The 25,478-nt window shown below is 38.3% G+C and overlaps 1 protein-coding gene across 3 annotated transcripts; it reads right to left on the reverse strand.

Moving 5' to 3' along the window:
- Positions 1 to 24,695, reverse strand: LOC125157880 (DDB1- and CUL4-associated factor 12-like protein 2). 3 transcript variants are annotated; one of them, XM_047844960.1, is made up of 3 exons: positions 24,595 to 24,695; positions 24,269 to 24,423; positions 21,315 to 24,101 (listed from the first exon to the last, which is right to left on the reverse strand). In XM_047844960.1, the coding sequence occupies exon 3, from the start codon at positions 23,729 to 23,731 to the stop codon at positions 22,358 to 22,360; it is 1,374 nt and encodes a 457-aa protein (XP_047700916.1). In that variant the 5' UTR covers positions 23,732 to 24,101; positions 24,269 to 24,423; positions 24,595 to 24,695; the 3' UTR covers positions 21,315 to 22,357. The 3 variants fall into 3 exon arrangements, 2 of the variants coding, with proteins under 2 accessions (XP_047700916.1, XP_047700915.1); XR_007149084.1 differs by lacking the exon at positions 21,315 to 24,101 and adding an exon at positions 1 to 98 and having other exon boundaries at positions 24,269 to 24,687; XM_047844959.1 differs by having other exon boundaries at positions 24,269 to 24,687.
- Positions 24,696 to 25,478: the final 783 nt, after the last annotated feature.

The following is a 25,478-nucleotide window of genomic DNA, read 5'->3' on the forward strand; positions in this document are numbered from 1 at the left end:
CTGATTGTTGGCCAAATTCTGTTCTTTGCAGTTGTAGGACTGATGTTCTCAGTTCCTTGAGACTGTCCACAGTCCTCTGTGAGTGTCCACTTGGTCCTCTGCAAAGGCAATTCATATCAGAGCAGCTTATTTTCTCAAGGCCAGCAGAATTGCTTGCTCTACAGTCTGTCAAGACTGAGCTTTGTATGTTATAACTAAATCATGGAAGTGTCAAGCCATCACCTTTGCTATAGAGCATAACCTAATCAAGAGAGCGACCTAGATTTTACTGGTTAAAAACAAGTCACAGATTCTATCCTCACTTAAGGGGAGAGGATTACACAAGGGTATGACAGATTGGAATTCACCTAATGATATATTTGCCGTATTTGCATTTTCACAGATTACCATTTTCTTTCTACAATTTTGTTTATTAGTATCTCCTGATTTTGCAAAAATTTTAAGCAATCAATATATAGTGTTTTCTTTGTTGGTGTTTTATCTTTCCATTGTATTCTGAACTTTCCAATCTTGAAATGATATATTGACCATATTTTTCATTAATTGCTTTCTCATTTTATTCTTATACTGAAATATTTTTACTAAACTCTTTAATAATAATAGCTAATGTTTGCATAGCATAAGTAGAGTTAAGCACTTTTTTACTGTTTCTTAAAGATTTTCACATGAGTGTAGATTCACATGAAGTTTTAAGTAATTTAGAGACATCTCAAGTGCACTTTACCCAGTTTGTCCCAATGGTAATATCTTGTATATTTATACTATAATATCATGACTGGAATATAGACATGGATAGAGTCAATATGCAGGAGGATCCCTCATGTTACCCTTTTGAGCTACACCCACTTCTCTTGTACCTACCTCCCTTTTCCTTAACTCCTAGCAACCACTAAATTGTTCTCCATTTCTATAATTTTGTCATTTCAAAAATATTACATATATTGAATTATACGAGACAAACTTTTGGGATAGGCTTTCTCACCCAGAATAATTCTCTGTATCTATAGTTCACTTACTTTTATTGACTATTCCATGTATTACAGTTTGTTTAAACATTTCACCTGCTTAAGGACACCTGTTGTTTGTTTGTTTGTTTGTTTTTCAGTTTGGGGCTATCACTGATAAAGCTAATATAAGCATTCATGTGCATGTTTTTGTATTAACATAAGTCTTCATTTTTCTGGGATAATTGTCTAGTAGTGCAACTGCTGGACCACATGGTGGTATATGTTTCATTTTGTTAAGAAACTGGCAAATTGCTTTCTAAAGTGACTGTACCATTTTATATTTCTTTTTTTTTTAATTTTTTTTCAACGTTTATTTATTTTTGGGACAGAGAGAGACAGAGCATGAACGGGGGAGGGGCAGAGAGAGAGGGAGACACAGAATCGAAACAGGCTCCAGGCTCTGAGCCATCAGCCCAGAGCCTGATGCGGGGCTCGAACTCATGGACCGCGAGATCGTGACCTGGCTGAAGTCGGACGCTTAACCGACTGCGCCACCCAGGCGCCCCTGTACCATTTTATATTTCTACCAGCAGAGTTATCCAGTGTTTTGTGCATCCTGGTCAGCATTTAATGTTGTCATTGGTTTTTATTTTTAGCCATTATGTTAGGTGTGCCATGATAGTCACTGTGTTTTTAATTTGCATTTACCTGATGGTTAATATTTTTGGACATCCTTTCAGGTGGTTATTTAACAACTGTATATTTTCAATGAAGTGGCTTTTTCTGCCTTTGTCTATATTCTAATCAGACTGTTTACTTTTTTACCTTTGGGCTTTGAGAGTTCCTAAAGTATATTAGATATGAGTCCATGTCAGATATGTAGTTTACACATATTTTCTCCCAATGTGCTAGTATGTCTTTTAGCCTCTTAACAAAATCTTTCACAGAGCAACTGTAAAATTTTTCATGAAAACCATTTTATCAGTTTTTAAAATTTTTTTTTAATGTTTATTTATTTTTGAGACAGAGGGAGACAGAGTGTGAGTGGGGGAGGGGCAGAGAGAGAGGGAGACACAGAATCGGAAACAGGCTCTAGGCTCTGAGCTGCCAGCACACAGCCCGATGCGGGGCTCGAACCCATGAACTGTGAGATCATGCCCTGAACTGAAGTCGGACGCTTAACCGACTGAGCCACCCAGGTGCCCCAATTTATCAGTTTTTTCATTTATGGAGTATGCTTTTGGGTACCAAGTCTAATAAATCTTTGCATAGCCCTGGACTTAAAAAGAATTTATTTTCTGTGTTTGCTAAATGTTTTCTGGTTTTTCATTTTACACAAGTCCATGATCTATTTTGAGTTAACTTTTGTGTAAGGTGTGAGATTTAGGTTGAGGTTTATTTTTGTGGGGTCTATGAATGTCCAATATCTCCAGCATCATGTTGAAAAGAATATCTTTCCTCCATTGAATTGCTTTGGCACCTCTGTCAAAAATCAGATGTGCAGATTTATTTTAGGATTCTTTATCCAGTTCATTCATATATGTGTCTATCCTTCCACCAGTATCATACAGACTTTAGCACTGTATCTATATGAGTCTTGAAATCAGGAACATTGATTCCACCCACTGTACTCTTCCTTTTCAAAATAGATTTAGCTATTATAATTCTTTTAATTTTCTATATAAATTTTAGAAAAATAACAGCAGCAAAAAAAAAAACTTACTGGGATTTTGTTAGGAATTGTATTAAACCTGCATTTCAATTTGGGAAGAATTGACATTTTCATTATGTTGGACCTTACCATCATTGGGCATAATATATATCTCCATTTTATTTAGATCTATGATTTCTTTTTTTTAAATGTTTATTTATTTTTGAGAAAGAGAGACAGACAGAGTGCAAACGGGGAGGGGCAGAGAGAGAGGGAAACACTGAGCCTGAAACAGGCTCCAGACTCTGAGTTGAGCTGTTGTGTTGACAGTGTTCCAACGCAGGGCTGGAACCCATGAACCATGAGATCATGATCTGAGCCGAAGTCAGACACTCAACTAACTGCACCACCCAGGCGCCCTGATTTCTTTCATACACAAGTTACACACATCTTTTGTTAGATTTACACCAAAGTATTTCACTTTTTTAAGAAATTGTAAATGATATTGTAATTTTAAATTTCATTGTCTATGTATTCATTGCTAGATGTAGAAGTAACAATTGATTTTTGCATGTTTTCATATATTGTGCAATCTTGCTGAAATTAATTATGTACTCTATGATTTTTTGTACATTCCTTGGGATTTTCTATATACAAAATCGTGTCATCTCCAAATAAAGACAATCTTATTTTTTCCCTTATGATTTATATACCTTTCTTTCTTTTTTTTTTTTTCCTGAAATTTATTGACAAATTGGTTTCCATACAACACCCAGTGCTCATCCCAAAAGGTGCCCTCCTCAATACCCATCACCCACCCTCTCCTCCCTCCCACCCCCCATCAACCCTCAGTTTGTTCTCAGTTTTTAACAGTCTCTTATGCTTTGGCTCTCTCCCATTCTAACCTCTTTTTTTTTTTTTCCTTCCCCTCCCCCATGGGTTCCTGTTAAGTTTCTCAGGATCCACATAAGAGTGAAACCATATGGTATCTGTCTTTCTCTGTATGGCTTATTTCACTTAGCATCACACTCTCCAGTTCCATCCACGTTGCTACAAAAAGCCATATTTCATTTTTTCTCATTGCCACGTAATATTCCATTGTGTATATAAACCACAATTTCTTTATCCATTCATCAGTTGATGGACATTTAGGCTCTTTCCATAATTTGGCTATTGTTGAGAGTGCTGCTATGAACATTGGGGTACAAGTGGCCCTATGCATCAGTGCTCCTGTATCCCTTGGATAAATTCCTAGCAGTGCTATTGCTGGGTCATAGGGTAGGTCTATTTTTAATTTTCTGAGGAACCTCCACACTGCTTTCCAGAGCGGCTGCACCAATTTGCATTCCCACCAACAGTGCAAGAGGGTTCCCGTTTCTCCACATCCTCTCCAGCATCTAGAGTCTCCTGATTTGTTCATTTTGGCCACTCTGACTGGTGTGAGGTGATACCTGAGTGTGGTTTTGATTTGTATTTCCCTGATAAGGAGCGACGCTGAACATCTTTTCATGTGCCTGTTGGCCATCCGGATGTCTTCTTTAGAGAAGTGTCTATTCATGTTTTCTGCCCATTTCTTCACTGGGTTATTTGTTTTTTGGGTGTGGAGTTTGGTGAGCTCTTTATAGATTTTGGATACTAGCCCTTTGTCCGATATGTCATTGGCAAATATCTTTTCCCATTCCGTTGGTTGCCTTTTAGTTTTGTTGGTTGTTTCCTTTGCTGTGCAGAAGCTTTTTATCTTCATAAGGTCCCAGTAATTCACTTTTGCTTTTAATTCCCTTGCCTTTGGGGATGTGTCGAGTAACAGATTGCTACGGCTGAGGTCAGAGAGGTCTTTTCCTGCTTTCTCCTCTAAGGTTTTGATGGTTTCCTGTCTCACATTTAGGTCCTTTATCCATTTTGAGTTTATTTTTGTGAATGGTGTGAGAAAGTGGTCTAGTTTCAACCTTCTGCATGTTGCTGTCCAGTTCTCCCAGCACCATTTGTTAAAGAGGCTGTCTTTTTTCCATTGGATGTTCTTTCCTGCTTTGTCAAAGATGAGTTGGCCATATGTTTGTGGGTCTAGTTCTGGGGTTTCTATTCTATTCCATTGGTCTATGTGTCTGTTTTGGTGCCAATACCATGCTGTCTTGATGATGACAGCTTTGTAGTAGAGGCTAACGTCTGGGATTGTGATGCCTCCTGCTTTGGTCTTCTTCTTCAAAATTCCTTTGGCTATTCGGGGCCTTTTGTGGTTCCATATGAATGTTAGGATTGCTTGTTCTAGTTTCGAGAAGAATGCTGGTGCAATTTTGATTGGGATTGCATTGAATGTGTAGATAGCTTTGGGTAGTATTGACATTTTGACAATATTTATTTTTCCAATCCATGAGCAGGGAATGTCTTTCCATTTCTTTAAATCTTCTTCAATTTCCTTCATAAGCTTTCTATAGTTTTCAGCATACAGATCCTTTACATCTTTGGTTAGATTTATTCCTAGGTATTTTATGCTTCTTGGTGCAATTGTGAATGGGATCAGTTTCCTTATTTGTCTTTCTGTTGCTTCATTGTTAGTGTATAAGAATGCAACTGATTTCTGTACATTGATTTTGTATCCTGCAACTTTGCTGAATTCCTGTATCAGTTCTAGCAGACTTTTGCTGGAGTCTATCGGATTTTCCATGTATAATATCATGTCATCTGCAAAAAGCGAAAGCTTGACTTCATCTTTGCCAATTTTGATGCCTTTGATTTCCTTTTGTTGTCTGATTGCTGATGCTAGAACTTCCAGCACTATGTTAAACAGCAGCGGTGAGAGTGGGCATCCTTGTCGTGTTCCTGATCTCAGGGAAAAAGCTTTCAGTTTTTCCCCGTTGAGGATGATGTTAGCTGTGGGCTTTTCATAAATGGCTTTTATGATCTTTAAGTATGTTCCTTCTATCCCGCCTTTCTTTCTTTTTAATTTTTTTTTTTTTTGCCTCATTTCATCATCTACAACTCTCCTCACTATGTTAAATGAGAATTGTGAGAGTGGACATCTTTGCATTTTCAATGATCTTAGGAGAAAAACATTCAGTTTTTCACCATTATGTATAATATTAGATGTATTCTTTTTGCATATAGTCTTAATTAAAATGAAGAAGTTTCCCTCTAGTCCTATTTTTATGGGATTATTTATCATGAATAGGTATTGAATTTTGTCAAATACTTTTTCTGCATCAATTGATATGATTATGTGATTTTTATCTTTAGGCTTTTAATATGATGAATTACATTAATTGAGTTTTGAATATTTAATCAGCCTTGCATCCCTGAAAAGACCTTAATTACAAGGTCATGTTGAATAATTCTTTTTACACATTGATGAATTCAGTTTGCTAATATTTTTAAGGCATTTACATCTATATTCATGAGGAATTATTTCCTGTTGTTTTCTATTCTGATATTTTGTCTGACTTTAGTATGAGGATAATATAAACTTCATAAAATGAATTGGGAATTGGTGTTAATTCTTCTTTAAATGTCCATAGATTTCTTAAGTGAAACCATCTGGACCTGGAGATTTTTTAGGGGAGTTTTTATTTTTAAAATATTTATTTATTTATTTATTTATTTATTTATTTATAATGCTTATTTATTTATTTTGAGAGAGAGAGTGTGTGTGTGTGGAGAGGGGCAGAGAGATGGGAGAGAGAGAATCCCAAGCAGACTCCAAGCTGTCAGTGCAGAGCCCAACATGGGGCTCGATTTCACAAACCATGAGATTATGGTCTGAGCTGAAATCAAGAGTCACTCAACCGACTAAGCCACCCATGCACCCTAGGGGAGTTTTTAAGTTAATGATTAAAATTCATTAATAAGTACAAGGCAATTAAATATTAGGTAACTTGTGGTGGTTTTTGTTTTTTCAAGGAATAGGTCTTTTTCACTTAATTTGTCAAATTTATCTATGTAGAGATGTTTGTGGTTTTCCCTTATTCTTTGCTAACTTTAGAGTCTGTATTGATCTCCTTTGTTTCATTCCTGATATTGACGATTTGTTCTTTGTTCTTTGTCAGTCTTGCTAAAGGTTTGCCAATTTTATTGAACTTTTCAAAGAATTAGATCTTTAGTTTCATTGATTTTTCTCTATTGTTTTCCTGTTTTCATTTCCTTTTTTTTATTATATCCTTCCTTGTATATTATTTGAGCCCATTTTACTCTTCTTTTCCTCGGTTTTTGAAATGAGAGCTTAGATTATTGATTTGAGACTTTTGTTCTTTTCTAATTTACACATTTAGGGATATAGATTTCCCTCAGAACAGCTTTAGCTGCTTCCTGCAAATTTTGATATTTTGTACTTTCATTTTCATTCATTTCAGCATGTCATTATTACCTTGAGACTCTTCTTTAACACATGCATTATTCAAATGTGTGTTCCTTAGTTTCCAAGTGTTTGGAGATTTCCCTATTGTCATTTTACTTATTTTAGCTTGATTCCATTATGTTCAAAGAATACACTCTGTATGACTTCAAATCTTTATATTTGCTGAGTTCTCTTTTTTTGTCCCAGGATATGGTCTATCTTGTTTATATTGTATGGAAACATATAAAGAATATGTATTCTGCTGTTAAGTAGTGTTCCATAAATGTCAATTGGATACTGTTGGTTGATGGTATTGCTGAGCTCTTCTGTGCCCTTGCTTATTTTCTATTTAGATGTTTAATCAATTTCCAAAATAAAGACATTAAAATATTACGGATTTGTCTATTTCTTCTTTCAAGTCTATCAGTTTTGCTCCTTTAATATTCAGCTCTTTGTTTGGTTCAAACATATTTAGAGTTTCTATCTCCCCTTAGGTGATTGACTCTTTTATATAATGTCCTTCTCTGTCTTTGGTAATATTCTTTGCTCTGAAGTTGACTTTATCTAATATTAATATAGCCATTCCTACTTTCCTTTGATTAAATTTTCTATTATATATTTTTTATATTCAACCTGCCTATATTATTATATTTGAAGCAAGTTTCTTGTAGACAGAATATAGTTGGATCAGTCTTTATAAACCCATTTTGCTAATCTCTGTGTTTTAATTGATGTATTTAGATCACATACATTTAATATATTTAGTGGTATGTTAGGGCTTAAGCCTACCATTTTATTCTTTTAAATCTTTGTTCTCTATTTTTTGTTTCACTCTTTTACTTTTCCTTCTTTCTTTGGTTTATTTGAACATGTTTTATAATTCCATTTTGATTTGCTTATAGTATTTCTAAATATCAAAATCTCAAAAAGACATGATCCCTGCCCTTGAGGGGGATCATAGTTGAGAAGTAGCAGTAGTTCATATCCTGTATGAACATTAGGATAACCTGTTGATGTATATATATGATAGATGATATATAAATATTATGGAGATTATATAGCTACATGTTATATAACTTATATTTTACCTATAAAATATCTACTATCTATATCTATTTATTTATCTATCTTCCTATATCCTGAATAGAGATTCTGCTTTTGTGGGACCAAGTTAGAATCCAGGGTCTGATGTTTAAAACCTCAATAATTTGATTCTTGTTGTTGTTTTCTTTGTAACAGCTTTATTGATATATAATTCTTATATCATAAAATTCACCACTTTAAAATGCACAATTCATTGTTTTATGGTATATTTACAGAGTTTTGTAACAGTTTCACCTACCTACATTCTATCTTTATGGATTTGTGGTTTTTTTAGTCCTTTCATATAAATAGAATCATATATTATGCAGTCCCTTAGGACTAGCTTCTTTCACTTAGTGTAATCGTTTCAAGGTTAATTCATGTTATAGCATATAGTATACTTTGTTTTTTAATTTTTTAAATGTTTTTTATTTATTTTTGAGACAGAGAGAGACAGAGCATGAATGGGGGAGGGCCAGAGAGAGAGGGAGACACAGAATCGGAAGCAGGCTCCAGGCTCTGAGCCGTCAGCACAGAGCCCCACCGGGGCTCGAACTCACTGACCATGAGATCGTGACCTGAGCCGAAGTCTGACGCTCAACCGACTGAGCCACCCAGGTGCCCCTATACTTTGTTTTTAAGTATTACTGAATAACATACCATTGTATGGGTAATTTGTTTATCCATTTTTTCAGTTGATAGGCATTTGGGTTGTTTTTACTTTATGGTTATTATTAATAATGTTGCTATAAACAATCTTGTACAGACTCTGTATGTATCCAAAGTTTGATTCTGATATCCTAACTAAAACCATGAACCAATAATCTAGAGCAGCATGATCTAACATGATATTCTGCAATGATGGAAATAGTATGTATCAGCAGTATCCAAAGTGGTGCTGCTGGACAGATGTAACTATTATGCACTTGAAATATGAGTAGTGTAACTGAGGAACTGTGATAAAATTTTAATTTTATTTCATTTTAATTATGTTAGCCACATGTCACTAGTGTCTGCTATACTGGACAAGCACAGAAAAGAACCTGGATTTAGAAAGGTAAGTATTAACAGTAAAATACAGATTGGCAAAGAATGAGGCTATAGGCAGGAAGACAAAATAGGAAATTATAAATCCCACTTTAAGAAGAGGAGGGTCAGAACTAGACCAATAGCAGTGGAGATAGCCTGAGGGGAAAGATTCAAGAGACAACTTAGTTCAACAGGAATAAGTTGCTGACTTAAGGGTAATGGAGAGGGAGGAGTCTAGGAAGCTGTAAGTCCTGCTATATGTCTTAATTTTTTTTTTCAACGTTTATTTATTTTTGGGACAGAGAGAGACAGAGCATGAATGGGGGAGGGGCAGAGAGAGAGGGAGACACAGAAGAATCGGAAACAGGCTCCAGGCTCTGAGCCATCAGCCCAGAGCCCGACGCGGGGCTCGAACTCACGGGCCGCAAGATCGTGACCTGGCTGAAGTCGGACGCTTAACCGACTGCGCCACCCAGGCGCCCCAGTCCTGCTATATGTCTAATCCTCACTTTATATTTGTACATAAGTTTAAGTTTGTCAATATTTAAAAACATAAAAGAGTTCCTTCAAAATTCTGCCGATATACAATTAGTTGAAATCTGAAACCCACTGACAGAATAACTGTATTCACTACAGATTGGAACACAGTAACAGTTACCATTACAATTTTAATGACTGCCATTTTTTAAATTTAACTAGAAGTTTCGATATTTGTTGTTGTATATAAAAATACACTTAACATACCATGCTTGTGCTATTATTATATTAAATAACCAAGGAAGAACCTATGACTTTTACTTCAGCAGGTAAATTTGTAATTTACAAAGGTCTTCCTATCACTATTGTCCAAAGACAAACATTCTTCAATTATGTATTTTCAAAGCACAGCAGGAACTCGGGCAGCAATTGCATACATAGTAGCTTCAGTAAATATAGTACTGAGTTCACAGTTCATATTTATTCTTTCAGGTTCCATCATTCTGTTATTTAATTGTTAATGGAAAGAGAATTAGGAAACAGTGCATAGTTGTTTTGACAGTGGCAGCTCTGATAATTAGTAGAAGTGTAGTCAACAATACACATTTTAGGGAAAAGCAATAAATACACAATCATCTCTTTCCTCACCTCAACCATGTTTTTTTTTTCAGAACTTACTCATCTTATAACTGAAAGTTTGTACCCTTTTACCAGCTTCTACCTATTTCCATATTTGTTTATCAGATTGTGCTTCAGCCATAGAATATATTTATAGTGCAGTGATAAAAACTAATGTAGATGTATAACATGTGTTCCATTTATATTTATTGAATGACTATGAGATGAAAGTTCTTTTAGTGGGTTTTAGAAAAGTGACATATCTCATTTCTTAACTCAAACTTTTAATCTTTGCTCTGCTTCTTAGCTATAGGACATGAGTGAACACATTCACTCTGGTTTAACTTTCATCATCTGTAAAACCACCTGGTTGCCAGCAAACAAGGATATTCAAACTAAAACAACAATAACATCATATTTTATCCATCAGATTGGCAAACATTATTTTATGAAAAAAATATCAAGTGTTGGTGAGAATATGAGGTAAAAGGAAATTTTAAACACTGCATAGGAGAATAAAAATTGACACAGTGTTAGTTTTCTACTGCTGCCTAAGAAATTACCACAAACTGAGCAGCTTAAAACAATCCCCATTTATTACCTCACACTTCTGAAGGCTGGAAGTGCAGGCATAACCTAACCAGGTTATTTTCTTAGAGACTTACTGGGATGAAATCAGTATCTTGGCCTGCTCTGTTACTGGCTGCAAACTCTGGGAAGAATCTGCTTCCAAGCTTGTTCATGTTATTGGAAGAATTCATTTCCTTGCAGTTGTAGGACTGAAGTTTCCATTTTCTTGCTGGCTGTTGACTAGAAGTCACTATCAGCTCCTAGAGGACACCCTCAGATCCTATTTGTGTCACTTATCCATCTTCACAGCCAGCAACAGAGATCTCTCTTGTGTCAAAAACCTCTCACACTTCAATTTTTTCTCTTCTTCCAGTTCCTTTTAAGAGTTCACCCAATTGGGGCGCCTGGGTGGCGCAGTCGGTTAAGCGTCCGACTTCAGCCAGGTCACGATCTCGCGGTCCGTGAGTTCGAGCCCCGCGTCGGGCTCTGGGCTGATGGCTCAGAGCCTGGAGCCTGTTTCCGTTTCTGTGTCTCCCTCTCTCTCTGCCCCTCGCCCGTTCATGCTCTGTCTCTCTCTGTCCCCAAAAATAAATAAACATTGAAAAAAAAAATTTAAAAAAAAAAATAAAAAAAAAGAGTTCACCCAATTAAGTCAGGTTATATCCCTATGTTAAAATCAACTCATTCGGGATTTTAATTGTATCTTCAAAATTCCTTAACAACATCATCCATAATATTGCTTGTATTGCAGGGAAAATGTGCATGTGTAGCTGGGGGCAAGGATGTTTGGGATCACCACACTTCCTCTTACCATAGCAAGCTTAAGGTTCTGTTTTGGTAGCATGAAGCAAATTGAAAATGCATACACTCTATGAAACAGCAAATCCACTTCTACATTTTGAAAAATACAGAGCAGTGGGGTTGGCTCAGTCAGAAGAGTATGAGACTCTTGATCTTGGTGTTATGAGTTCGAGCCCTATAGGGGGTGGAGAGATTACTAAAAAAATAAATAAATAAATAAACTTAAAAAAATAAGAGAGCAGTTACTACATGTGTGCATCACAAAATGTTTTCTAAATGTGTGTATTGTAACATAGTTTGAAATACAGAAAACTAGGTAAGAACACGATTATCCATTGATGTAATACATATATTGTGGTATATTCACAAAATCGATGATCCAGTGGTTAACATAACCTAAACAGATACATACACATATCATTAAAGATCTCAAATACATGTTAAATGAAAAAATAAAATTGCTGAAAAAGTTAACACTAAATTAATAAAAGTCATTCTATATATTATAGATGGAAACATGCACATGTACAAACTGACCCTAGATATAACTATGCATCTTATTACTTATGACCTTGGGCAAGTTATTTAACTACTCCTTTGTAAAATAGTCATCTGTAAAATGTGGATTACCGTAAGGATTAAATGAGCAAATCTTTGGAAAGTATTAATAACTGGCACATACTAAGTACTTAAGTATTTATTAAATAAATATAAATACATAGCAGTATAAAAATTGAATTGTACAGAAACTTGCTGAACTATTACAGTGAGTGTTTACCTGTGGGGAGGTGAGAAGAGAATTTATAATTATAGTGTTCAGTGAGGGCTTCTATTTCATCTATGACTTTACTTTTAGTTAATTCTAGATGTTAGAAACATGAATTTTTGTTACATTACATGTACATTTTATTATTTAAAAAATTAAAAGTCAGGAAGCACATTTAACATTACTGCTATAAAAGTATGTTGATCTTGGGGCACTTGGGTGGCTCAGTTGGTTAAGCGTCCGACTTCGGCTCAGGTCATGATCTCATGGTTTGTGGGTTCAAGCCCCGCGTCAGGCTCTGTGCTGACAGCTCAGAGCCTGGAGCCTGCTTTGGATTCTGTGTCTCATTCTCTCTCTGCCCCTCCCTACTTATGCCCTCGCTCTCTGTCTCTCAAAAATAAATAAATGTAAATAAAATTTTTTAAGTATGTTGATCTTTAAAGATCAGTGTTATATGATCTTTAATTGTCTTTATAGACCTATACAATTTTAGCATTCATTAATCCTACTTTTGGCCATATATTCTGTAGGTACATGTTAATAATAAGAGATGAACGAATTGTCATAATAATTTACCATTTTCTTTTTCTCTATAAGAACTGCCCTTAGGAAAAACTTAATTGGTAGAAAAGCTTCTAAAAGATAGTCATTCACCCCACCTGATTTCCTGTAAGCACTGCATAATACACTGTGTATCTTGATTTTTGACATTCACAATGCCAGAACTAACTGCTATTATCTGAGCAGCAACTCAAAATATTGAAGTAAGATGAAGGCTCAGTTGTTACATAGCTTTGAAGCTTTGAATTTTTTTTAAATGTTTAAATATTCCCAAAGAATAGTAGTGCCAAGTTATCATTCATTACTCAATACTCAGCCCAGCAAATTGGAAAAAACACAACAACAATAACAGATGCTGTGGGTGACTGCAGTGCTCTGCCATTAGTTTGACTTGTGTTTTTCATTTTGAGACTGGGTGAGTCACCCACAGAGAGTTATAAAGTAAAACAAAGAAGATTCAAGATTTTAATAAGACATCACCTTGAGGTCCTCATGTTGAAGATAGTTTATCTCTGTCTGTATGCAAGTGTTTATATATGTAAACACTCAAAGATAGAGACCCCAATAAACAGGCACAGTCATAAAATCTCTTTGCAAGTGAAGATGAAATACTGGCTGCTACATACATGTCACACAGTATCATTATTCTATTGAGATCCTGAAGGTCAAATATATGTCTCTATCTAATGTCCCTTCTCAGCAGAAGGCTCTGATCCTACTATGATGTCTCTGTCCCTTTGCTTATGGAAGTTGCCTTTTACAAAGGGAATTATTTAATCCATGATCTCAGTCTTTTACCTTATTCTGTATATAATATTTATTTGGTTTTCCAGAACAATATTATATTCTCAGGTTGCCAAATTCAAAACAGCTAGATGGGTTGGGAGAGATTATTAGTTATTCAATTGGTAGTTTTGTCCACATTAGTATAAATTACTGATTTGAATGATTCTTGGTGAACTGATTCATCTGTTTATAGCTACATCAACCAACTATTATATTGTGTGTCAATATTTTGACTAATTTCTGGATAAAACCTACTGAAAGCAAGACAAATGAACAAATTTAGGTATTGTATCTCTGTTTTATTTTGTATTCCCAATGATAAATATTTGTGATATTTAATTGAAGACTCATGCATTGATTATAGCCCTTCATAAGTAAAAGTGTGTAGATTTCAGAAGTCCTCTGATTAACAACAGGGAGGTATGTGCACTAAATATGCTCCCATGTATTGGTAGTACTCAAATCCTAATACTGAGAATAAAAGACTTTATGAATTATGTTTCTTCCTTTTCTTTGTCTATACACTCAATATAACTTCTCAAGTTCTGAGGGATTATTTTTCTCCTTGCCCCCTATAAATATGAAAACCAAGTCCCATTTTTGTCATAGTTTAATGTAATGTACGACTGCCCTTATTATCAGTAAAGGACAGCAGAGATGGGAACAGATTTAAGTATTATAGCAATGAGTAAGAATATATCTTGGCTTATTCCAAAGCTAAAATTCTCCTCTCCACTATAATTATAGTTGGGATGTGGGACTAGGGAAGATTAATGGACATTTAAACATTAAGGCTCAAACCAAAATTATGGTCATATAATAAGCAGAGAAATGTTTTGGGGGAAAATATGAGTGTGCCAGAAAATTGGATTTCTCTAGTGTAACAGGTTCTTCAAATCAGCTTCTAGCTATGAATATTATATATATAAATTATATCACATATTATTTAGAGATTATACATAAATATCATTATAACATAGTTTATATAACATGATTCTATATCATTAAAACCTATTATATATAATATATACAATATAACCATATATATAAAATATATACCTTATATATGGCAGGGAAGGTTGAAGAACAACATGGATTCCTGAAATTGGTAGGTGCTGGATCATGTACTGCATTGGGGTCAGGAACATTTGTATCATTATTCTGTAGACAGTGAGGTAGTGCCTATGTCATTCTCACACTACTTGCCCAAAATCAACTGTTTTGAGGAGATGAGAAGAAAAACACGGAAAACCACAATTCTGTCAGGTGTTAATAGGACAAAAGTTTCTAAGGTCAATTTTGAGACACACTGAATCGTTTATCCCTTCTTGGAGGGAATACAGTTGGTCACTATTACAATTGTTTTGGCAAAAAGCCTTCATGGACTTCCATATTACATAAAAATGAATTTTTCTCATCTCCAGCTTTTTTAGCTTCTGCTGCATTGAGCACCATTGATCATTCCTGTCTTCTCCTTCTCTTCCCCACTCCAACTAGGGCTTTCAAAAGGTATCTTCATTGTTTTTCCCCTTGTTTGCTTAAGAAATACATATTAGACTGTTCAAACATTATTTAAATATGTAAAATATGATGAAAGTCCCCTATTATATACTATGTCTTACAGACACACAGTTAACCCTTTTGTACATATTCTTATACATACCGTAAACTTGTTATCTTCGTCCTCCTATTTTTAAACAAAAATGGATTTGAAATTTGCTTATTTCATGTAACATTATCAAGGCTACTTCTCCACGTCAGTACATAAAGAATGAGCTCCAGAATTTTAACAATTGTATAGTATTCCACTATTTAGAGAAAGGTCCAACTAGACAAGCCCATCCATGGACAGCCCTCCAACTATGCTTGCGATTTCAAAAATCACTCCTTCTATTGATATATGTCAAAGTATATAGCATGGAATCTTTGTGGGAGACTCTCTGTGAATACTGCCTTCCATCAAAATGACAGCATTCTGATAGTTGTATCTTAGGCTTATGGTAACCCTGATCAACTTTATTTATCAGAGTGACCCTATCTATTTTCTATTTTCTAGAACATTGTCAAAATATCTGATCTGATATTCACGGCACTCTTTCTTATAGCATTAACATGCAGTTTTTCGATTTAAATAATATTGATGTCACTTCTAGAATATCCTTATAAGGAAGTGTCTGTTGTTTTGAACCACAAGCTCCACTGAATTGTTAAACTGATTAGTTTTGCATATGGCCAACATCATCTTTGATTTTGATTATTAGAGTTACCTACTAACTGATGCCCCTCCTTGTCTTCTCCCTACTACAGTTTATAGTATATTATCAACACAGCATCTAGCTTTCCTTCTAAAACATAAATCCCTTGTTCAAAACCCTCCTTGGCTTTTCATTTCATTCAAAGTAAAGTCCAAGATTCTCATACTTTCTTCCATATCTCTGCATGATATTGTCTTCCATTACCTCTCTGACTCTACCCCTTTCTTCATGCACTCTGCTCAAACAATACTGGTGTACTTTCTACTGCTCTAACACACACAAGGAATGGTCCCACCTCAGATCTCTGTACTTGATATTCCCTCCACTTGCACACTCTCTTCTCTGATATAGCTGCAAGACTCATTTTGTCACTTCCTTCAAATCTCAGCTGAAATGTTAACTTATTGAGCAGGTTTTCACTAACAACTTTATTTAAAATTGCATCTCATCCAGAATTCCTAATTCGTATTCTCTTTTGTAATAGAATAGAAAGGCCAGAAATAAACCCATACATATATGGTCAATTAATTTATGACAAAGGAACTAAGAATGTAAAATGGGGAAAAGACAGTTTTATCAGTAAATGGTGTTGAAAAAAGTGGACAGCACTTGCAAAAGAATGAAACTGGACCACTCACTATCTTACATCATACACAGCAATCTATTCAAATGGGTTAAAGAGTCTACAACAAACTAAAAGTCTTCTGCATTGCAAAGTGAAACCATCAACAAAATGAAAAGCCAGCCTATGGAATGGGAGAAAATATTTGCAAATCATTTATCTGATAAAGGGTTCATATCCAAAATATATAAAGAACTCATGGTACTCAACAGCAAAAATATGATTAAAAGTGGTCAGAGGATCTGAACATAATTTTCTCAAAGAAAACAGACACATGATGACCAAAATACACATGAAAAGATGCTCAACATAATAATCAGGTACATAAATGCAATCAAAACCGCAATGATGTATCACTTCACACCTGTTAGAATAGCTATTATCATAAAGGCAAGAAATAACCAGGGTCAGCAAGGATGTGGAGAAAAGTGAACCCTTCCTTATGCACTGTTGGTGGGAATGTAAATTGGTGCCGCCACTATGGAGAACAGTATGGAGGCTCCTCAAAGAATTAAAAATAGAATTACCATATGATTCAGCAATTCCACTGTGGATATTTATCCAAAGGAAATGAAAGCACTGACTCGAAAAGATATATGCACCCCCATGTTCATCACAGCATTATTTATAGTAGCCAAGACATGGAAACAACCTAAGTGTCCATCAAGAGATGAATGGATAAAGAAAATGTGGTATATATATGCACAATGGAATACCATTCAACCATAAAAAGGAGATCCCATTTACAACATGGATGGATATGCTAAGTGAAGTAAGTCAGACAGAGAAAGACACATACCATATGACTGCACTTATAGGTGGAATCTAAAAAAAATGTGCTCACAGATACAAAGAATAGACTGGTGGTTGCCAGAGGTACAGGGTATGGGAGGAGGGGTTGGTTAAATAGATGAAGGGAGTCAAAAGGTACAAACATCCAGTTATAAAACAAATAAGTCCTGGGGATGTAATTTATAGCATGATGAATATAGTTAATAATAATGTATTGTACATTTGAAAGTTGCTAAGAGAGTTAATCTTAGTTAACCTTAAAAGTTCTTATTATAAGAAAAAAATTTTAACTGTGTATTGATGAGTGTTAACTAGAGTTAGTAATCATTTCACAGTATATACAAAAATTGAATCATGTTGTATACCTGAAAATTAATATAATGTCAATTATATCTCAATAAAATACTAAAATTACATCTCCCACAGAATTCCTATCCCCTCTTCTCCTTTACCGTCATTTATTTTATTAGCATTGGTAACCATCTGATACACCATTGTTTTGCTATTTTGTATGTTTATTGTCTCTTTCCTTCTCAGTGGACCACAAACCTCATGAGGGCATGGCTTGCTTATCTTGTTCACCATAGTATTTCCAGCACCTGGAACAGTGCCCGGTATAGGGTAAGCATTCATGAAATATTTGCTGAATAAGTAAATAAGTAAAATAGAAAAGTATTGATGTTTCATACATTAATTTCAAAACAGAACACCTTACTACAATATTTCATTGTTTCAGTTGGCTCTTTTGAATGATTTTTTTTTACAGTCACATCATCTGCAAGTAATTATAACTGCTTTCTCTTCTCCAATATTTATACCTTTTATTTTTCTATCTTTTCTAATTGCTGTATCTAGAATTTTTATAATAATATTAAATACTGATGGTGGTTTTTAGAATCCTTGCTTCATTCCTTACTTTCATTGGAATTCCTCTGATACTGTATAATTTAAGAGGGCTCTGGTTAAGATTGGAAACAATAAGAAACACATACACACACACACACACACACACAACCATTAGAAGACTATATTACCTCATACTTTAAGAAAATTTTTATCAAGAATTTTAGTAGGGTTTTATTAAATTATTTATTGGAATATACTAGCACGAGCCTGTGTCTTCTCACTTGACCTGTTAATATGATACATTACAAAAATAGATTTCTTAACAGCCAACACTCTGCATCCCAGGAACTAGCTTCACTTTGCCATGGTTTGCATAGTTTCTTTTTAATACACTGATGGATTATATATGCAGTGTTTTTTAAGACAACTTGCATTTATCTATCTATATATGTAAAACAGGTCTCTTAATTTTGTGTAAATTTAGTCAGGTTTGTTATTAATGTTATGTTGGCCTCATACAGAAAAGAGTAAAATTTACTCTATACTCTGAATCGGCTCAAAATTAAATATTCCCTGACAATGTGAAGTAATTTATTTATGACACCACCAAGCCTAGCATGTCTATTATATGCTTATATGTTTAAATGCGTGATTTTCTTAGAGGAAAGAGCATATTAAAAAAATAGCTTTCACAATTTGTTAGGGTTAATGGTCCGTTCTTGTTTCTAATTTATTCTTGGAAAAAATTTAGTTATTTAGTCTTCTGATAATTTTCACTCAGATGTTACATTTACCTGCCTAGCAAATAAATCTGTGCCTGTGATTATTTCTTCTTTCTTTCTTCTAATTCTTTGTATCTGTGCTCTTGTGATTGTGATGCTGAGGAAAGGAGCATCTTCCACCGCACACTTCCTTTGTCCTTTGGCAGCCTGGGAAAACTGGCAGAGACCCGCACCTGTGGCATTGAGGGAGGAACTCAAACACGAGCTAGTAGCAGCTGGTGATGAGGTGATACTTCACCTCTCTGAGGCTGCCAGGGCTTCAGCATGGCTGCCAGAGATGCCTGTGCCAGGAAGCTGTTGGGAGTGCTGGAGATATCTCACACCAGTAGGCTAAATGGTCCAGAAATCACTGTGAGTCCTGCTTTGTAAATAAGGTCTGACTTTTCATTCTCCAAGAAGGTACCAGCAGTTGACCAATGAAACAGCTTAATTAGTGGACTGATGAGAAGTCCTAGGTAAGTATTTAGGGAGAATATCTGGGAGAAAAACTGCCCTTTGCTATGGGGGTTAAGACTCTAAAATGATCATAAATTATTATAATTTAATTCAGTATTAATTAAATATTTTGCTATCTCAGGCTTATGAGGTGATGGCATATGAGTAAAATAATCCTCTTCTATTTTATATTCTTCCCACCTCTATTTTTGTTCTCCATTTCTTTTTAGGATCCTTGATAGGTTTTTCTATTCTGCTTGCTTCCAAAAGGGAAAATTTCCCCACATTTCCTATCACTCACTTTCCCAGCAGTGAGAAATCTCATTCTGGGATAGATAGCCAGTTCTTCACTGGGTATGTTCTTCTGATGTCAAATAAGCACCTCAAATTCAACATGTCCCCAATCGAGTTGATCCACGTATATCCTCTGTGCTTATAGTCCCTAGATTTGTTTGTCACTATTCATTTACATTCAAGCCAGAGCCTTAGAGTCCACCTAAATTCTTTGCCTTTCTTCACCCTCCACATGAAATACCAAGTATGGTTCATTTTATTTTCACCTCATTTTTCTAGTAACTTCCTTCCTCTCCACTTACCTCAAATATTCTAGCTCAGGCTCTCATTATCTCCTTCTTGGATTTTCTTTACTGATACATGATGCATTGAATACAAGTGAAATAAGGGTACAATAAACCAAAGAACCCTACTAGGTACAGCTAAGAATCTAAGGAAGACAGTCCTTTGTAATCCATCTCCAGATATGTGAACCTGAACTGTAGGTGTTCTTGGTCTTTGGTTTGACAGTATTTTTATTGTTTGCCCTCATTTCCCCATATTCTTGATCTGTTTCAGAACCTACTTGGTACTCTGACCACAAATCTAACCCAGCCACAGTGGCTTAGAAAGGATCAGGATCAAGCAGATATGTGATTGTCAAAGAGCACAGAGTTTGATGACCCACAGCTGGCAAGGGTATGGTGAAGTAGGCATGCATGCATTATTTATGGGAGGTTAATCTGGTAGTACTTCTTTGGATGGTAATTTGGCAATGGCTATTAAATATAAAATTGATCCAGCAAGTCCATTTCTAGGAATTTATCCTGCAGATCTACTTACACATGTGCACAAAAATGTATGCACCTAAGTAATCACTGTAGAATAGCTTATAGTTACAGCAAATAAGAACCAATATACATGCTCATTAAAGGTATAATGAATAAAGTATGTGCCAATCCTACAGGGAAATACTATACAATTAAAATTAATTAGGTAGATAGGTATAAGAAAAAATCTCTAAGATTTTGCGATAAATGGCACATTTATATAAAAATTGCATACACACATACATATATGCTTCTATATGTATTGACTATACAAACACAAAATATACTGCTTGTGATCTATGGGCAGGAGATCAGGGATCCTAGGGTATGAGACCTACTTTTCACCTTACACTTTTTATACAGTTTGACTTGTTTGGTCATGTGCATGTATTACTTATCTCGAATAAAACAAAACTAAAGACCAAGTCTTGATAGACATAGTTTAAAATATTAGGAATATGTGCATATGTAAAATGGTATACACATGTGCCTTTTTTTCACATGGGAAGTAACACAAAGACATACACAAATACACAGCATATGTGAGTAGGTAGCTATAAACACAACATGTAGTTTTTTTTTGTAAATAAAGTTTTTTATATCATCTTAAAAACATAAGATACCAAACTGTCCCAACCTATAGCAAGTATATTTTGATAAGGCATTCAAGATGTTATTTCATCTTTTCACCCATGATACTAGCATAAGTTTGCTTTTCAAAAACAAATATACAGAGTAATGTGTGCACAGCTAATGTTTCAGTTTCATCTGGTCTCTTGGAAGATTTTGACTTTGATAAATATATTCCTAGAAGACAATTAAGAAAAAAATAGATATGTAAGCATTTAAAAACCTTAGCCTAGTACTTAATTGCTAAAATGCTAAACAAGTTTTATTTTTTCTGCAATCCATCACATACACAATCCCAATAAAAGGAATACCCATGTATATAATAAAAAAATTGTCAACAACATCTACATTGAGCACAACAGCGGGCCTTTCTGTGTAAATGGCTGCCTGGATAGTGTTACCTAAACTTTAAAGAAATGTTTACCCCCAAAAGAACTTCCCTGATTGTCCTGCCATGTATAGGCCAGTTTTGATTAGCTATGGAAATCTGTAGCATAAATGATACCCAGGAAAGCAGGCTGTGTTATAGCAGCTTTAAACAAGAAGGCTGAGGACCTGGGGCTAAATTTTACTGAATAAAACAAAATTACTAATCAAAATTGTGATTAATAGAATGAACACCATTCTAAGATTTCTTGACGAAGAAAACATATTTTTAAATATTTTATGTACCAAAAATATACAAGCAACAAACAACCAGGTTCCAAAATCCAAATGAAACAGGCCCCAAATGGTGGCAATCCAGATCTTAAAATGCATTTTCTAGAGCAGAGCTATATACCTGTTCTCTTATATATATGAAGGGTAGTTCCTCCAACCAGCCCCAAAGATACTTTTTAGCATATATTTTCCCAAAATACCATACATCTGAAACGTGTAGAAGACCTGAACATACTGTTGAAATATTGGTTAAAAAAAGTATTGAATTGTAGGGGGTACCACCTCTACAACAGCCCAAAGAAAGAGCATATGTCAATCACTCAGAGAACACAATTAAAGATTAGACAAAATTCTTTGTAAGAGGAGGCAAAAAACATGGTGGTGTTGGAAGAGGTACAGAAAAATCTTAAAGCCAACTTTCGATTGCCCAAAGATCACCTTTGATTTGTCTCTCTCTTTCTCTCTCTGCCTAAATACACTAAACACAGGTAAGCTGGGCACTTTCAACCTAGAAGACAAATGCCACAGTGAGTTAAAAAGCACAAAACACAGCGTGAAGAAGAAAGTGAGCGGGGACTGGAAGGTAAATCTGGGCACTTTGAGAACACATTGGCCATCCTTAGCTCCAGAGGCCTGCGTAGTTCCCATGCAGGCCTGAAGGGAGAGGCCCTCCAGCTACGAAGAGCTTCATCTCAGGCCAGTTGTAGCAGTGGGTGTAGAGCGCGTTGGGGAACTCCCCTATACCGCCAAAGTAGTTCACCCACAGGTCATCGTGGTTGAGCCAGCCTCTGCCACAGGTGAGCTTGAGCTTCCTTCCTGAGGGCCCAGGACAGGAGTCTGGGCTGGCCGACGCCATCTCCTCCAGAAACTTCTGGGCACGGATGTCATAGAAGAGCAGGGAGCCATGGCCCGTGCCCACGGTGATGATGTGCTGGTAGAAACTCAGCGAACGCACCCCTGTGCCGCCCTCTCGGGAGCACAGGGGCCTGATATTCTGCTGGCGTTGGCGCGGATCTAGGAAGGAGACATGGGACTGGGAACCCACTGCATACAGGGACAACTCTTCGCAGTAGGTCAGGCACACATTCTCCCGGCAGTAGGGCAGCCTGATGGACAGCAGCCTGGACAGAGTGCTCCGGGCTTTCCACAGGTGGAAGTAGCCGTCCAGGGACACGGCTCCCAGCTCCTGGTTCTTGCCACTAAAGGCCAAGGCCCGCACCTTGCGGTTACTGGGGCTGGTGCTGGACCTGGGGATGGTCTCCATGTCCCTCGGACGGATGTGGGCGTACACAGGAAGCCCCGCGTCATTGTGCCAGGCGATGCTGCCATTGAACATGTCGGGGTCCAGCCGCCATAGAGCCACAGTGCCGTCGCGGGAGCCGCTCACAACCACTGTATCGCTCATCCAGGCGATGGTGAAGATCCAGTCCTTATGGCCGTGGCGGTCGCCCAGGCACACGGGGTCCAGGGTGGGCAGCTGGTAGACGGCCAGGCTGTTGGGGTTCTCTCCCCCGGTGGCCAGAAGCGTCTTGGAGGGATTCAGCTCGATGGCGTGGATGCCGCAGCTCGGCTGGGCCCGGGCCAGCCAGGGCCCCCGGTCCCGCATCAGGGGGATGCGCGTGATTTGCCCCGAGTGCACGTCCACCACGAAGAGGGTGTTACATTTGGTGCCGCACACGACCTGCCTGGCGTTCAGCCACTGCGACGCGAACACCTTGTTGAGGGTGCCCAGGGCCAGCTCGCGCTCCCTCAAGAGTTCGGGCAGCTTCTGCACCGCGTAGCCGCGCAGTTCGCCCTTGGAGCCCGACAGCCCGGCGCCGCCCTGCGCGCCCACCTCGCGGTCCTTCAGGTAGTGCACCAGCGAGCGCCGCGTCGCCGGCCGCTTCTGCTTCTTAGGCAGCAGCGGCCCCTCTGCGTCCGCCGCCGAGCCCTGAGAGGACGAGCTCTCGGCTGGCGCTTTCCGCTTCCTGCTACCTGTTTGCTGCGGGGCCATGGTGGGCGGCGGGCGAGTGGCCGCGGCGGCGGCGGCACGGCGGCGGCGGCGGCGGCGGCGCGTGGCACCCGTGTTGGCCGTGGTGGCGGCAGGGACCGCGGCGCCTCCGCGTCAGCCGGGAGCGCGGGCTCTTAGGGGCCAGGGGGCAGGCTCGACCGCAGGGCTCGGAGCCTACCGAGTCTGGGACGCGGCGGCGGCGGCGGCGGCGAGGGAAGCGAGAGCGGCGGGCTGGGCGAAGAACGGGGACCGGAGGGAGCGGGGCGCGGGCGGAGCGCGAGAGGAGTGCGGCGACGAGGGCTCAGGCGGCGGTGGCCGGGATCTAGGCGAGGGCGGGAAGTGCGGCCGGCCGGCCGGGCGGCGGGAACGAAGTCTGAGTGGGACAAGGACGACGCAGGGGGAACCGAGTGTGAGGGGGTGGAGGCAGCGGGAGGAGCCGGCTGGGAGCAAACGGGGGGCGCAGGGTAGCACACGCCAAGCTGGGAGGGGTCGGGAGGGGGGCGGGAGGTGGAGAGTGGAGCCCGCGGTGGGGATACTCACCCAGGGCCAGCGCTCCTGGATCCCTGAGCCGAGCCGTCTCCGGAGGACACATCCTAGTGCGCCTGCCCAGGCCCTCTGCTATCCTACTCCAGTCGTTTCACTACCCTCAGGATAGCAAACAACTAGCCTTCTTAAAATCCCTACTTAAATAAAATCTGAAAGGTAAAATAAAGTAAAGTATGAAGCTAGAAGGAGCTCTAACAATTATATGTCGAAGGAACAAACGTGTGTTTAGTGCAATCCTGGGAGACTCTGCAGCAAAGAGAATGGAGATGTTTAGCAGAGGCAGGGAGACCCTCCCCCTTAGGTCTGTCCTTGCAGCTCACCTGCCCCAGCCCTTCCGCTGGGATTCTGTTACAAATTTTCAGTTTTTTTTTTTCTTTTTTCTCAAACTGAGGTCCCTCAGTTCCTGCACCAGAATCGCTGAGGGGGTGTGTTCCAAATGTAGTTGCCTAGGCGCCACTTCCTGCCGGGGGTGGAGTCAGGACCCTGTGATCCAAGGCAGCCTCTGGAACCTAGAGGACTGCGTTTAAGGTGGGGTTGGGTGCTGGGGTAAGACAAGTGTTCCTCCATGGTGTTGAGTTCTCTTGAGCCTCAGAGTGGAACAGTGGAATGGAGTGGAAGAGGTCCAGAAGAAGGATACTTCTTTCCCTGCTCCAGGGAGGAAAGGTTCAGTCCCCACTGTCAGTCCCAGGGTAGTCCCAGGTGCCTGAATTGTCTTGCATGGGAGGCACCCTGGGGCATTGGGGCAGGGATATACAGATTACTCTAGGCACAGATGGTGAAGAACTTTCCAGAACGGGGTAACCACAGAGAACAATGGTGGAGTGTGGGTGTTCAGACTATGGGTTTAGCAGTCTCACGATTTGGATGCTGTATATCTGGCTTTGCAGCTTCAGAGCAACCTATTTGGTTGGCAAGCCTGTATTTAGATGTACTCAATTACACAGTGACATGAGTGGCTGGTAGCTGACACCAACTCTGCAGACACCCCAGTCCTTCTCTCCAAAACCTTGTTTGCTGTGTGGGTGCATGTGGGAAGTTGAATTACCTTTTCTGACCGAGGGAGAGCTTAGAAGTTACTTTGTTATTGCTTTTCTCCCTCTTCTCCCAGCCCTTTTTGCACCCTCACCTCAAATGCACAAACTCCAGGTACAAAAACCACATGCCCTTTGCACCACCCCCATCGAGCTGCTGCATCCTAGTACCC

This window comes from Prionailurus viverrinus, chromosome X (assembly GCF_022837055.1).
Source record: "Prionailurus viverrinus isolate Anna chromosome X, UM_Priviv_1.0, whole genome shotgun sequence".
NCBI lineage: Eukaryota > Metazoa > Chordata > Mammalia > Carnivora > Felidae > Prionailurus > Prionailurus viverrinus.

What these genes read in the sequence shown, in the direction of transcription:
- LOC125157880 (XM_047844960.1), bottom strand. Translation starts at nt 23,731, where the DNA reads ATGGCCCCGCAGCAAACAGGTAGCAGGAAGCGGAAAGCGCCAGCCGAG.